The 16,478-nt window shown below is 33.1% G+C and overlaps 1 protein-coding gene across 2 annotated transcripts; it reads left to right on the top strand.

Annotated features, from left to right (window-relative positions):
• Window positions 1-3,788: 3,788 nt before the first annotated feature.
• On the top strand, window positions 3,789-12,810 carry LOC113753731. Of its 2 annotated transcripts, XM_027297959.1 has the most exons (9): window positions 3,789-4,029; window positions 6,172-6,327; window positions 8,235-8,396; window positions 8,504-8,609; window positions 8,899-9,081; window positions 10,406-10,571; window positions 10,856-11,181; window positions 12,221-12,310; window positions 12,425-12,810. In XM_027297959.1, the coding sequence occupies exons 2-9, from the start codon at window positions 6,313-6,315 to the stop codon at window positions 12,478-12,480; spliced, it is 1,104 nt and encodes a 367-aa protein (XP_027153760.1). In that variant the 5' UTR covers window positions 3,789-4,029; window positions 6,172-6,312; the 3' UTR covers window positions 12,481-12,810. The 2 variants fall into 2 exon arrangements, with proteins under 2 accessions (XP_027153760.1, XP_027153761.1); XM_027297960.1 differs by lacking the exons at window positions 3,789-4,029; window positions 6,172-6,327 and adding an exon at window positions 6,842-6,923.
• Window positions 12,811-16,478: the final 3,668 nt, after the last annotated feature.

The raw sequence follows: 16,478 nt of genomic DNA, 5'->3' as shown, positions 1-16,478 counted from the left end.
CAGCCAAATTTAGGATCGACTTAAATATTAAGCACAAAAAAACTTATACATTATTCTATGGTGCAGAGTATAAAAAAGGGCAAAGGGAATTCTTTAATCAATGCCAATAGGCCCGAAATATGTTGTGCCTGTAACCTGCGTGCATGTTTCTACTTCTTCCCAATACCAGTATGATGTTAGTAGTTAAATAACACCTGATGTTAATTATAAATATAAATTCCAGATTCTTTCCTATTATTACTCTATTATGTTGGCTAATTTTGAATTTTTTGATAATAAAACAATAATTTATTTCATGGAAATAATGTACATTGTAAAGAATGGGATAAAGAAAATGATGTGAAATACAATATACTACGCTAAATGGTCGCAAATAACTAGAATTTGCATGGTTAGTGAATGTATTACATACGATTAAGTAGAAATCTAAGAAGCAAAAGTGAGGATGTAAACTTGACCCAAAACTTAGTTGATTGAGTTGAGGATGGATCTAAATATTTGTTAAAATAGTTGTGTTGAGTTTAGATTTAAATACTATGTTATATGAAATGGGTTGAACTCAGGTCTCTCAAACTTGGCTTATAAGGTCCAATTGACATGTCTATTCTTACACTTCTACATAAATTTTAGTTTCTTTTTTAATTTCTTTTTGAAAAAAGAAATTATATTGTTCTAGTCAATGTTTGATTGCCTTTGTTTTCGAGTTCTTGTTGTTTTGGCCAACTTCAACAACTTTATTTGGAAGGGACTAAACCCACATCCCATATACTCGTTGGACAACAATGCCCTCATTTATTAAGTTTATTTGATTCGTCTTATGGTTCTAAGTAATATATCTATATATATATATATATATATATATATATATATATATTCTTTAGTGTATGTGGGAGGCTTCGAACATGGGATCTCACATACGCTCCCTCCCTCCTCTGTAATCAACTCATATATTCTTTAGTGTATGTGGGAGGCTTCGAACATGGGATCTCACATACGCTCCCTCCCTCCTCTGTAATCAACTCGACCGATCCCTCCCCGTAAGTAATGTATGCTGACAAAGTAAAAAATGGAGAAAAAAAATATTTCCATTTAGAAGAGAATATTTTAAACATTTTACAAGAATATTAATTTTTTAATTTAAAGTTAAATTTAGCAATCGAGATTTTTGAATTACAAATGAGCATATAAATGGCAGTGTCTATGCATTTCAAGTCTCTACAATTAAAATCTCTATAGTTTTCAAGATGGAACAATCAATTAATGTCTCACAAATCTCCTATGAGCTTTTTAACAATTACAGAGAGTTCCCCTCAGGTTTTAAAAATTATAAATACTTTGCTTACATTTATTGTTTAGTAACAATGTAGGTCTAATAAGATAGATTTTCTTGCAAAAATCCTAAATTTCCCTTTTGTACAAAACTAAGAAAGAAAAATATTGTATACTCAATTATTTTCTTCCATAGTTTGCAAAAATCAACAAGTCTAATCCCTAATAACTATCCAAACATAAATTCTAAAACTAATTAGCCGTCGATCCCAAATTGGATATACACTATCAATATTTGCCATACGAAAAACAAAGAAAAAAAACATGCACATATACAAACCCCATTGACAACCAATTTTATCCCCAAAATTAAATATCAATGCTCAAATACCTTTTTAATATAGGTTAATCTGATCTAGAATTACCATTACAACTTTTCTATGGCCTTAAAAATATTAATATTTCAAAAGTAAAGAATAAATTCTACCTCCACAATAAAATCATAATAAAAAATTTCTAATCCATTGAAAGAAACTGTTATGTAATTATTGACATTTTATTAAAAAAAATTTTGACAACAAATAAAATATGACAAATTCCACATTTTTAGTTTTTCTTCCTATTTTAACCATCAATTTCATTATTTATTTCTCTATCACTGCAAGTCTCTTTCATTTCCTTCTAGTTTGACACATAATTTGCTCATTCTATTGATTTTGTAATTTCAATTTGCTAATATCCACAGACTGAAGATAATAAAAAGAAGTTATATTAACTAGAAATGAGAGAAGCGAAAATAGACAACAAACAGAAAAATGGAATTTTTTTTGTGTTTTGTAAATTTATTGCCTTAAATTTAAAATTGTTTACCCAGTGGAGGGCATTATAGGTATTTTACTATATCAAGGGAGATAAGTGCAATATTTTAAACTTGAGGGGAGCTGAGTGAAATTGTCAGAAGCCTCAAGGGAGGTTTTTGAAATTATCCCTAACCTTTTTCATATGAGTATCTATCATTTGATTATGTGTAAATTAGTATTAAAAACGGTTCAACAAAATAAAGGTTGTAGGCTCATTAAAGGAAAGAAGAAAAATTAATATTAGAATAATATAAAATAGAAAGAAAACTAACATAAAAACTAGGGTATATAATTTATATTTCTTTAGAAAAGATATTATTGTTCTTGTTTTCATTATGTAGAGAGATAACTTAAATGTTACAAAAAGTTTTGGTTTAGTGTATAAAAACTAAGGGCATTAATGTTTAGTAAATATATGAGGTGTGGATTTAGCCCCTCTTTTTCTATATTTGTATACTTTGCAACCTCATAGCACTAATCAATATGATTTAGATTTAAGCTGCGTTTGATAAAACTGAAGTCTGAAATTTGAATTTGAAGTTTGAATCTATTAAGTTATTAAATTGTTTAGTATTAAATCTAATACATTTGAGTGTATATCATATTTAGTGATAAGTGAATAGGTTATCACTTAATTTTGAGAGTAAGTTTTGCCTAGAAAATTTAGTCCCACTTAAGTAATTCAGATGTTCAATTTTTGGTTATTAAACGGTCTAAATATGTTAAGATCTGATTCCATTAAATTTAAGTACTGAATTAGGTTATCAAATAGGCCTTAGTATTTGATATTTTGCATAAGCAAGATCACCTTATTGATAATCTTAAAATTATTTTCAAAGCTGTTTTTTTTTGCTTCCATATCTTTGCATTTTATATTTTTGTGGAATAGAACAAATTCAAATAAATTTAGAATTTATTTTATTTTCTAAATAATTAAATTAAGGTATTTATATAGTCAATTTATAATCATCTTATAACGACTCAAAATTATAAACAAGCAATGTCTAAACCAAGAGTAATAATCGACCTAATTTGTATGCAGTACCCATCATCATCATGGTTGTTGGTTCGATTTCATAGGCTAATTATACTTTGCACAGAAAAAGTTAAAAACTAATAATGTAAGATTACAAGGGAAAGTGTGACAAAAATGAAAGAAAATTAATTATGTTTGTCTTTCCGAATGGTTTGTAAGTAGGAAAACTTCAAAGTTTTTTGTTTCATTTTGTCATGAGAATTTTATAGAAAAATAGTTAGTTAGACAATAACAATTTAGACATAAGAAAGAATTTTTTTAATATTTAGAGGAATTATCACTAATTTTCCATGTATTATCCAACCTTTTTTTATTAACCAAACTTGCAACCAAAAGGTCCTTTATTTTCCGTTACTTGACTTTTGCTTACTCCACCATTTTTAGCTCCACCGAAACAGACTAAAAAAGCCCCCAACAAATCGCAGATTAACACATGATTCAAAATTTTCCTTTCAAAATAAAAAAATTTAAAATATTGAGCTGTAATTTTAGAAACAGTTCAATTCAAAATAGAGCAGCTTTTCCAAAGGCCTTTTTACTCCGTACGGTTGTCAAAAGCCAGTAAGTAACGTAGAAATTCATTTTTCAGTTAATTTGTCAAATGTGAGAAAAGAAATCAATCTTATTATGCTTCTTCTTATCCCCTAACACACTTCTGCTTCTTCAGACCAAACCCCTCTTCTTCTTCTTCTTCTTCTTCTTCTTCATTTTCTAAGGCCCTCATCCTTCAGATTCCTTTTTTTTTTTTTTTTGATTGTTCTTTGAAATTTAAGTTTGTTTGAATTGAGAATTCTACTGCCAGCTGGGGTCGGAAAGAACCCTTTTAGTTTCTTGAATGAAGGAGCTTCAAAATTAATTCTTTGGGTGAGTATTCTCATTGGGTTCTACAAAATTTTGGACTTTTTTAGTCTTGCAGAAAGTTTACTGCTTTATTTGTGCATTTGAGAGTTTGATTAGATCTGCCCATCTGAATCTTTTTAATGTCTTTGTCATTAATTCCTAGTGCTACAAAATTGTCTTTTCTTGGCTCCCAAAGGAAGGAGGCTAAAGACCCTCTCATACTTGCTGTTTGATTTGTCAAAGTTTCGTAATTTTGGAACTTGTTATTTTTTTTTCGGATGAAGACTGTAAAGCTGCAATCTTGTTAAGCTGTTTGTTGGGTTGGTTGTGGTATTATAATTGTTTGTTGGCTGTTTAAAAGTCTTGAAAGTGAAAGAAAAAATTAGAAAGGACAAAAGTGTATGTGCACAAACACGGAGAAAGACTTTTTTTTTTTTTTTAAATCTCATGTTTTATGTTGTTCTTCAGTTTGTTTGGTTAAATAGCTATTGATTTCCGAAAAAAAAAACAGATTATAGAAACTGTATACAGGTCAGAAATTTGGCAATGAAAACAACTGGTTATCTGGAAAGTTGTTGGAGAATAACCGTATACCTGATTGTTAGGAGCTTAATTTTGTTTTAGAATGATGATTTTGACTACTCAATTTTAAAACATGAAATTTGAATGGTTTGGAGACTATTTTTTGACTTCATGGATTTGCTAATTTTTGTGCCACTCTTTATTGTCTGTAAAAATACTAGCTAGATTTTGCCTATGCTAATTTCCTCCATTTCGATTTTTTGACTACTAGTCTGATTGTTTAACTGAGCTAAAAGGAGATCACATGGCACTTGATGACTGTCAAGTTTATAACTGCCAGATGTCAGAGTGCTTGAGTTTTTTAAACCAATTTGGAGCTGGTAGTTACCTAAGAATTTAGATGTAGTATACTTATTGCCAGGAGTCGTGTTGGGTTTGATTCAACTAATTGCCTTTGTACGAGTGTTAAGGTTCTTTCTCTTTTTTCTTTAATTTCAACAGCAAGTTTAGATGGAAAATAGGAATTTGTTTGAGTTGAAAATGAAAACATTTTCTGGAAGTGGGGGGATTTCGGATTTTATGATGTCACAGATTCTTTATTATGTGATTTTTTTAGATGCGAGATGGGTTATGTGGTACATTTTTGTGCCTCTACCCTTAAGAAGCTTTTCACAGAAAGTGGAAATGAAGAACGTGATTTACACGGTGAAAATGTAAGACAGAGAAAGTTTAAAATGTGTTATCTCTATGAAGAAGAATTACTTGATTTCTGGAAGTGTTAAAATAATGGATATGAACCAAAAGATAAGACATAAATCAAATTATATTCCACTTAGTTGAGGCCTAAATACAAATAAATGCTTTGGCAAATAATGCTCAAAGGTTTATGCTTTCGACTTGATCTTATGTCATCCTATTGACCATTCACATTTAAGGGGATGTAAAATGAGGGATTCACAGAATTGGACTGTGCCAATTATGTTTTTGTTGATTATTAATGCATAGATGTTGATTAGAGATCTGGTATTGTTTTCTTGACTAGTTGCTGGGCACTTAAAATAATGTACTTCAGTATTTCTAGCCTGACACTATGAGCTGGAGGCTACCCATGATGCATTTGATTGGCCACTTTCCGAGTTCATGACTGCGAACTGTGCTACATTAAGGCAGTGCCAATTAAAGCAAATGCAGTTATATTGTTTTGAACATTCACAAAATGGCAGCTAAAACTTTATCATTGCAATCATGGTTGTTAGCCCAAAGTTTTGAACAGATTTTCTGGTAGTCAAATTTTTACTGCTGGCTAAAAATGGCACACCAAACAACAACAGGCCTAAGTAATACTGAGTGCTGATTATTCAGCTTGCTAAGGGAAAAATATATATGTATGGTTGGCTAAAGACCTCTGATGGTTCTTCGGTCCGGTTAATTACTGAAAGTGTATCCAGTTGGACTTTTATCCTCTCTGTGTCTTTCTATGTTATTCTTCTCATTTTTGTGTTTTTGGGTAGATTTTGGCCTTAGCCAAATGATTTGTTTTCCTGCTCTCTTTGTGGAATTTCTCTCTTCAACTTAACTAGAGATTATTGTTCTCCATGTTCTCCGGTGGATTATAATAATTTACAGCATCTTTCTTTTTCTCAGGTACAAAGTGCTTCAAGTAGTTGTTCCTGATCCATTAGAAGCAACTAACTTGTTGTACTGGTGAACTCAGAAAACTTTTACAACTTATATTAAGATGCTGGGGCTTTATGGAGAGATGTTGTCAACTTAGAATTAGTTAAGATGAAAAACTCGCAGGTAATTGATTGTTTCAATAGAGATTTTGATGGTAATTACTGAACATCTTGCTTGGGTGCCATAAAGACTCACAAAATCTTGTCCAGTTCTTGACCTGCTGCAATCAGCTCCTCCTGCCTTTGTACGGTGAATCATTTTTCCTATGATCGCCACAGATAATTGGATAACCACAAACATTCAGGAGCAAATAATTGTTTGTTATCTTGGAAGGATCATAGTGCATTGGAACGATGTTGTTTTGTTAATCGTGGTGATGTTATATGCTTCATAATGTCTCATACATTTACCCAGTTCAGAACTTGAAGTGTGATATCTTATTGCATAGAATTTATTGCATGTGGCCTTTGAAACCAAGAATAATAGTGGAGAATAAACTTTGAGCACCATTTTCAGTTATGATTAATTTTCATAATTAATCTTTAAAGATCTTGATGAATGAGCTCCCATCCACAGGGGTCCATCTTATTTATGCCATGGTCGTAATTTCATATGCAAACGATGAGGTTGTGTTGCCCAAAGCTACAGTTCTGCTAATTCATATCTATCTGCCATGTGAAATCAAGAGCATATTGTAAGGGTCTGTGATTGATTCATATGTAAGTATTATAAGAGAAGATGACTGGAGAAGTGTTTGAATTGATTTAGATGTAAAGATGGAGAGTTCCGATGTGAAGGATCCAATCCGACTCTTTCTATCTGCATGTCATTGCATTTTCTTGGTGATATTGCAAATGGTTAGCCAAATCAATAGGAAGACAGCATTTTATGGCTTTTGATACAATGTCATGGTGGTCCATCTGCATTTCTTCACTAGCTTTTGAATTGTAGGAAACAGTATGTCCTGTCATTCTGGTGCCATATTGTTGTCAATTATGCATTATCTCTGGCACCTATATTAGGTTGTAAGAATATTTGGATATTTCCTCAATGTATGTTAATGAAAGATGGATGCATGATGCAAGCTTTTAGCAGCTCTGGGCCAGAGTTATGAGAGTTTGATGCTTTGTACTTACCAGTCTAGCGATTTGTGTTAATATCTGATGAATAGAAGATTAACTGCTTCCTTTAACTATTTGTTCTACTTGTACCTCCAAAAAATACAATCAACTTCTAAATGATATATTGTCTGATAGAGGAGACTTGGATAAGGATACTTTATCTGATTGCTGAAATTACAAAATTTCTCATGTAAATGTTTGTACCAACACAAGAATTCACACAGACATGTGTGTAGCTAGTATTATTTGAAAGTTGTTACATAAATAAATTGATATCCGGACTATAAAAATGTTTATTTTAGTATCAAAAATATCCATTGGAATGGCATCTGAGAGATTATCTTTCCCACTTTATGATGGAAAACAATGTAAATAGGACTGCAGGAATCGCGATGCTAAGATGTTTTAAAGTCAGCCAAAGTTGCTAGATGTTTTTTTGCTCTTTAGAACAAACAGCTTATGGATAATTCTTGGTCAATGGATAAACAACATAAGATAGATTTTATGCTACTTTTGCTGAACTTAAGAGACAAAAGTACCCTAAAATAAAAAAGGCTGTGATTATTCCAGAAGTCTTTCAACTGTAAAGCATTCTTTGATCTATTGAACTGCATGATATTTTCCTACTGCTCAGGAGTTGATTCTGATAGAGTAATTAGTTGGTTCCCTGTTCATGAGGATCATATTCTTATTTTCTGAATCTGCTGATATATCGTTCATGAGGATCATATTCTTTGATCTATTGTTCCTACTTCATGATTTTCTTGTTCCTTTTTTTAAGAATATTTTATGTATTCAACTTGAACAATGGAATCGAATGCTGCCTATTGATATAAATTTCATCAGCTTGATATCATCTGGATGTTTGAGTAGGTTTCCCTGGTAATCAGATGATGAAACTTTTTGCAGGATTCTCCAAATGCACAAGAATTACAACCTTCAACCCAGATGTCACAGGAGTCCCAAAATGACCAACAGAATAATGCAACAGAAGCTCCTATAGCAGATTCAGGTTCAGTTTCAGTGTCCAGTAGTGATGGGAGGAAGGTTCAACGTCAGGACATTGAACTTGTAAGGAATTCTCTATGCTTCTGTTTGCTTCATCAATTCTTCAAACTGTGTTTCATAGGGAACCTGAAAGATTATCTAAACTGATTGCATAAATTGGTCTCCTGTAGGTCCAGAACTTAATAGAACGTTGCCTTCAGTTGTACATGAATAGAGATGAAGTGGTGAAAACACTTCTGACTCGTGCAAGGATAGATCCTGGCTTTACAACTTTGGGTGGGTGTGAAGCTATCAGTGAAGGTTTTATTGTGGTCTATAGTTATCTGATTTGCACTACTATACAAATAATTCCTGTATGAGTCGTTCTCTGACTGCATATTATGAAGTGTTAGTTGAATGTGTTTTTATTGTAGTTTTTCTTCATTTATAAAGATCATGAGTGATGATTTATTCCCCTTGTGGTGATACAACAATATTAAGCAAATATTGCAGATTCCCTTATTTCCAAACAGATGATTGGTTTTGGTCTTTTAGCTGATTACTTATTCCATCTTTTGGTATACAGTATGGCAGAAGTTGGAAGAAGAGAATGCTGATTTTTTTCGGGCCTATTACATCAGGCTTAAATTGAAGAAACAGATAACCTTGTTCAATCACTTGCTCGTTCATCAGTTTAATCTCATGAAGTATCCTCCACCTCCAAAAATTCCGTTGGCTCCTATACAGAATGGGATTCATCCCATGCCAGGTAAAGATATCATTCAATGATTATTAGCCCATAGATTCTTTGCTTATTTGGAGATGTTATGGGGTGCGCATTTTGTCAAATTGACAAGATATTGAAGTCAAAATGATTGCTTTTGACCACACAATTTAGTAGGATTTATGGCTTGTGGGAAATTTTTTTTTTTTGAGAACATTAAACTAAAGTAATTTGGTGCTGGAAATTTCCTATCTTTGAACAAGTTGCTTTGATTGAAATAAATAGCCTATGCTGACATGCCCAACTACATTTCTTCTTTTCTTTTTCCCCCCCTTGATCTGTTACAAACAAAGATGGAGCTACGGAGCGGCCACCAACCCCAATGATCTAGAAATTTTTTTAACCCTTGAGAAATTTGAAAGTTTTTAAAGAAACCCTTTTAAGATAAAAATTTTTCTCCAACAAAAAATTGCAAGGTTTTTATGATGCAACTTGCAATACACTATTCATTTGATATTTAATCTTGTCCTCCATAGAAAAAGTTCTGGCTCCGTCTTTGATGACAAAGCTCCAAAGAACTAGAAGTCTAGCCTTATTGTGAGATCTAAGGGCTGTTGTAGACTCAGTCATGAATGTGGCATCACATTGAGAGACTCACGCTGGATTTATGAAGAGATGAGGTCATGACAAGTAATCGACTAATTAAGATCAGTCTGTAGAGGAAATATTAGTACCGAATAGTGCCAATTAGTTTGAATGAACTTAACACTTGAAAACTTTAATTGCTCAGATTTTTGCTAAAGGAAAATAAATTCTTGGAATCTTGGTACTGATCTATGTAGAACCTTTCTGAAAGGAAAGAGAATGCTATATGTCTACCAAGCTTGTGCCATATGTATTCTTCAACGCATCCTTCACATGGCCCCTATGTAACTGTACTCTCTAAGAGTATTAAACTTAGAGAAGAATAAAATTTGTGTACAATTTATTACATGCCTCTCCTTGAGTGTTTGTGCTTCATATTCTGGGATTGTAAACTAATTGGTTCAAATAGAGTCTTATGGATTAATAGCTTTTCTGCTTTGTTTTAACTTGTCTTTCTTGTCCATGATCTTGACTTGTTGAGAATATGGATTTATCTTTGACTTCTTTAGTTTTTGTCACCCTTTAGATTGTGCTAGTCAATGCAATTTTTCTCATGCCCCCTGTTCTCTTCATTAACTAATGTTCTCACTGCTTTTCTGTGCATTCAGGAATTATGAGTTGAATGAAGTGATTTTTCTTTGTTAATGGCTTTCTGCAGATGTTTGAAACATTCTAAAAAATAATGTGTTAGGAATGTATTTAAATCCACTTCGTTGCAGTGCAGGCAACACATTACCAATGGGATACCCTGTCTTACAACCGCCTCCAGTGTCAGTTACTGGTCAACCTCATCTTGACCCAATGGCCTGTGGAATATCTAGCCCTCATGGGGTTAATGGCGTGCCTGCACCAGGCAACTTCCATCCCATGCGGATAAATGCTGGAAATGAGTGAGATTTTTTTTTTGGTGCTTTATTTTTTCCCCCTGTATATATGTTGGTTCTTTTTTTGGTTTTCTGTAAAGTTCTCCATTGTGCTTCAAGTTGTAAAAATTTTTTCAACACGTGGTATCAGGATTTTATGCACATTAACTTGTTAATACCTTCCTTTTCAACTTTGGTTTCTGTACATAATATTATATTGCCCATTTCCCTCTTCTTTTTCTCTTTCCAATTGAGGATGGCATAATATGTGTCCGAGGCTTCTACTTACTGCACAGTTGTTCTTTCTACAGGATGGTCATGGACAGCGGGGCTGCGGATGTACCAGCTGCTATCGCACCAAGTAGTGCGATGTCATCAATGTCAGAGATGCCTGTAAGCCCTACTTCAGTAGCATCCAGTGGCCATTTTCCCTTCACGGCATCGGAAATGTCAGGAATGGGAGTTGATACATCAGCACTTGATACGGCATTTACATCTGATGTGGCAAGTTCAGTTGGATTGCAACTTCCTCAAGATAACGGAAACGGAAATTCAAGAGATTCTCTTAGATCGTTGGCTCAGATCCCCTGGAACTTCAGCCTTTCGGACTTAACAGCAGATTTGTCAAACTTAGGAGGTATGTCTTTTTAATGATAAGAACTAAAGAATTATTAAATGTTTTGTGTCTTTTGTGTCGTGAACCCCTGCTTCATTAAAAAATAGACGTCAAGTTTATTGGTGAAGAGAATTGGTTTACTAGGACAACATTGATCCTTGATATGTAGTAGTTTAAATGATTTCACTTTATAAACCTTTTAATGGTGAAATATGTCAGAATCTTTGAGGAGCCAAGTGGTATTCACATTGCTTCTGCAGTTATATATTTTCCTTTTCTGCCCAAAGAAGAAACCTCCATGAAGCGCATGGGTTAGCTTTTTGGGGGAGGAGCCCAACAACAGCGTGATTGCCAAGTAATGGCTCAACATTTGGGAAGGAGTCCAATACTAATGTGACCGCCAAATAGTAAGATTAACCTTTGGGGAGGAGCACAATGCCCATGACTCTCATACACTAGCATTCTGGGCTACATTTCTAGTTGCCGTTGTGAAACTTATTTTCCCATGAACAGTCATAGACCAAAATTTGTTGTCTTACAGTTGGATGAAAATCTTTTACTCTCTGTTCTCTGCTGTACAATTAGAAGTTACCCTGAGATCCCTGCATAATTTTCTCATACTCATAGTCATTCTTGTCCGTAATTTACGGCTATTGTTCACCTTGGAATCTAGAGACCTTTGAATAGTTTCTTAGGTGAAGTCGTTAGCGATTGATCATGAATCGCTTGAAATGTGCATCCCAATTTTGATTGCATGCTTGTCTGAAAATAAAATGGTATGAGAATATGAACCCTATTCTTTTTTCTTTTAGGCGGGATACAATGTGCATTTTGTAAATGCTCAAAAGTTTTGATTTTCTCCTGAAACTATATTTTATGTTTAAATTCCAAGTTGGTTTTGAGATTCCAACACATTGCGTTCCTGGTAATGATGTAGCCTTCATATGATATCCTATTTATTGCCGTTTGATATGCTACTTATGGCCACCATTTTTCTACTTCTTCAATGGTATCATATGCTGATGATTTAAACTATATGTTTTTCTTTGAAAATTTGCAGATTTAGGACCTCTTGGAAATTATCCTGGTTCCCCCTTTTTGCCATCCGATTCTGATATTTTGCTTGATTCTCCTGAGCAAGAGGATATAGGTAAGCCTGAAAGTTCTCCAGGTCAACTTGTTCTAACTGCTTAAACTAGTTTACTTCAGAGCTTTCATCTAGACTACAGCATTTGTTTCCCTAATTCTTGCATTTTCATTTCAGTGGAGGAGTTTTTTGTTGATGTACAACCATCTCAATCGGATGAAGAGAGGTCCTAGATTGAGTTAGGTGAGGCACATCAACTGACTAGAACGTAGAAATTCAGTTGTAGGAATAAGAGGTTCTGTACAATAACAGTTGAGACCTTGGTACTGGAAACACTTGTATCTTTAATTGGCATTTAAGTATATAGTTATTGACAAAATTTGTCATCGTAGCTTTTCAGCAGTGTAGTTTAGAATCAGTGTTGTGGTTTTGCAAAACTGTGTCGGGTTTCATCTCATATATAGTTTCAAGTTTATATTCTGGACAGTGCTAAATCAGACAGAACGAGATCTTATCCTGTACTTGCTGACTGTTTGGTCTAATTCTTGTAAATTTATGTTTGAGGGTAACCTATTAATGCATTAAGCTGTGAATTAAAAGGAGTTTATACATATTTTTACTTTTTACATGTACCTAGGATCCCTTTTTCAGTTCTGTACATGAGTTAAACTATCAGCCATGACTTAAAGACAGGAAAACATGGTTTGGTTGATTCATAGATATCACCAGGGACTTTATGCTGAAATAATCAACCTGGTTAAGCTTGGATTATCAAAATGATTAAGGTTAGCATGTTCAATGTAAAGAAAAAAAAAAGTCATAAAAAATTATCAGTCTGATTAAAGGTTAATTGAAGTGATTAAGGTTAGCATATGCAGGCAAAATATTTCATAATTTTTTTTTTGGCTGAAGTAGTCAAAGTGATTAAGGTTAGCATGTGAAATGTAAAATAGGCCATTAAAAAAAATAACTCGTAACACAAAGAGTTTTCAAAAGTCGCATTCATAAAATGCGTACTTTCCAAAAGTTGCATTTTTGAAATGCAAGCAGCCTCATTTGGAAAATAAACTTCATTTTTTGAGAGTTGGAAAAAACTTTTTCTCTCAATTATCTTAAGTTCACAGTATTTGTCAATTATGTTTGGACACTGGGTCCAAACAATCATCAGAAAAATCGTTCGGATCGATTTTGTGTAAAATGCACAAAATGTAATTTTGTGTGTACATAATATAATTCACTTTCAACAACGTGTAATTATAGAATAAAATTTTGTGAATCTCACACATGATATGAAAAACGATGTAAAACAATATACAAGATGTAATCTAAACCTTACATTATTTTTTGATCAAATCTTGACCATCAATCTTCTGAAACGGTTGCTACCTATGAGCAATTGTTATCTCCTGCAATTGTTCCTACCTCTCCTCCATTATGTTTTGAGTTCTAGTAACTTATGAGCCCCTGTCCTCTTGTTAGATTTTGGCACCTACTTGACTTCGGGTTTTCTTTTCAGTACCAACTCTAGTTCTTGCTACATTTATTTCAATCATTCTACTCTCAATCCTGAAAAGTTTAGGCTTGGGGGTAAGGATGCAAACGAACCGAGTCGAATCGAGTATCGGTCTAATCGAGTCGAGTCTCAACATAATTTTATAAAATTCGAACTCGAGCTTGAGTTTGACGAGTTCAAAATGTTAAGGTCAAGCTCGAGCTTAAAAAATATAAAAAATAATTATTTTATTTTTTAAAAATGAATAAAATAATAAAATATTAAGAATATATATACGTGTGTAATTTTACATTTGAGTTCGAGTTTGAGTTCGACTTGATCAGCTCGATCTCGATGTTTGACTTCGCGAGTCGATTTAATTCGTTTGCAGCCCTAGTGAGAGTGTAGGGCATTTGTTTGACCCAAAAGGTATTCTCCTATTGGATCAAGGTTAAAACGCCAAGGATTCGGCCGCATGTAATGTATAGACCCAAGAACAATTATCCTATTAGGCTCCACTTACAAATATAACTCCGATCCAGGATATTTTCATAGAGGGGCCATGCTAATTCAAATTACATATAATCATTTATTTTCACTTTAGTAGGTCTCAATTGTCCAATCTCATTTGTATAAACGGGCTACTTTTATGCTCTTTAGTGAGTCCCGATCGTCCAATCTCATTCATGTGAAAAGGCGACTCTGTTTCTTATCAACCGGTAGCTTGCTTTTGTGGGTCTTTACTCTCCAATCTCATTTTTTTAGACGGGTCATTTTATTGCACTTTAGTTGTCGAACCGTCCAATCCCATTTACATAGAGAGGCCATGCAAATGTAAATTACAATCACTTATTTTCACTTTAACGAGTTTCATTTGTCCAATCTCATTTATATACATACGCCCCTATAATGCACGTTGGTGAACCTCTACTATCTAATTTTTTTTTCCTAAATCCTTCCTCCCTTTTTCCGTACGCTTTCCATTCCTAAATTATCAATCTAGGATTTCGAACTCTGAATGTGAAAGTGAAAAGAACTCTAATTTCATTTATATAGAAAGGTGACTCTGTTTTATTATCAACGGCTAACTTCTTCGTCACTGATTCTTAATTTGTTGTATGTCATTAATGCTTATGTGAAATTATTAACCATTGCCATTTGTCAACTAGTTTTGTCTTTTGTAATAGACATGGTAGTAGTTTTTACACTGACAAAACCTAAGTGAATAAGCAAATCATTTTAAGGTTTCAATTTTCTACTACCCCCTAATATCTGTATGATGGTAGTATTTAAAGAACACCTGATGTTAATTATGAATATAAATTCCAGATTCTTTCCTATTATTACTCTCTTATGTAGGCTAATTTTGATTTTTTGATTATAAAGCAATAATTTATTTAATGGGAATAATGTACATTGTAAAAGGATGGGATAAAGAAAATCATGTGAAATACAATATACTACACTAAACGGTCGCAACTAACCAGAATTTTCATGGTTAGTGAATGTATTAAGTAGGAATCTAAGAAGCAAAAGTGAGGATATAAACTTGACCCAAAACTTAGTTAATTGAGTTGAGGATGGATCTAAATATTTGTCAGAATAGTTGTGTTGAGATTAGATTTAAATACTGTTTTACATGAGTTGAACTCGTGTCTCTCAAACTTGGCTTATAAGGTCCAATTGACATGTCTATTCTTACACTTCTATATAAATTTTAGTTTCTTTTTTTTTTAAATTTCTTTTTGAAAAAAGAATTATATTGTTCTAGTCAATGTTTGGTTGCCTTTGTTTTCTAGTTCTTGTTGTTTTGGTCAACTTCAACAATTTCTATCTGGGAGGGACTAAATCAACACCCCGTATGCCCATTGGACAACAATGCCCTTGTTTATTAAGTTTATTTGATTCTTCTTATAGTTCTAAATAACATATATTTTTTCCCTCCCCTTTAGTGTGTGTGGGAGAGTTCGAACGTGGGACCTCTCACTTACACTTTCTTTCCCCTTCGAAATCAACTCAACCGATCCCTCCCCCTAAGTAATGTACGTTGACAAAGTAAAAAAAAATGGAGAAAAATATCTCCATTTAGAAGAGAATGTTTTAAACAATTTACAAGTGCTTAAGAATATTAATTTTTTAATTTACAGATTAATTTAGCAATAGAAGTTTTTCAATTACAAATAAGCATGTAAATAGCAGTGTCTATGCATTTCAAGTTTCTAAAAGTAAAATTGTGAGGACCCGAATTTTTCTTATTTTTATTTTAGTTTACTGGCTTAATTAATTATTTACGCACCCGTTTTCTCCGAATATTTTATTCCAACCTTTTTAGACCCAAATACATGAAATTATGGCTTACATGTATCTTTAAAATGACTTGTTACAAAATTTAATTTTTGAAAGCTCGTTTAGTGAGAATAGTGAATGCGCGTTTGGAGGTAATAATCGATTCGAGGGTGCAATGAGCTTGGAAATTGAAGACTTATACATTAGTCTTAAAATCGGTATTTTTTATGTTTAAGTACTCAAGTATTAGTTAGTTATACTATCGTTATAAGACATTCTTAGAAATTCACTTTATCGCGCACAAATCGGAAGTACGCGTTTTTACGCGCGCAATTAATGGAGAGGCTTAAGATCTTTATTTTGGGACTATTAAGAGTGAATAATAATAATATGAATGAAAGTGCATTAAAGGTTTAGTGCACAAGTGAAATAAACTCGAGAGGAATCGATCAC

The sequence above is a fragment of the Coffea eugenioides genome, chromosome 11, assembly GCF_003713205.1.
Source record: "Coffea eugenioides isolate CCC68of chromosome 11, Ceug_1.0, whole genome shotgun sequence".
NCBI classification, from domain to species: Eukaryota; Viridiplantae; Streptophyta; class Magnoliopsida; order Gentianales; family Rubiaceae; genus Coffea; species Coffea eugenioides.
Note: the sequence above shows the minus strand (reverse complement) of the source record. Positions and strands in the feature narration are given on the sequence as shown.

Bases quoted from the DNA above. Each gene is read 5' to 3' on its own strand.
- LOC113753731 (XM_027297959.1), top strand. The intron at 8,397-8,503 runs GTAAGGAATTCT...GGTCTCCTGTAG, and splicing joins AACGTCAGGACATTGAACTT to GTCCAGAACTTAATAGAACG. The intron at 11,182-12,220 runs GTATGTCTTTTT...GAAAATTTGCAG, and splicing joins AGATTTGTCAAACTTAGGAG to ATTTAGGACCTCTTGGAAAT.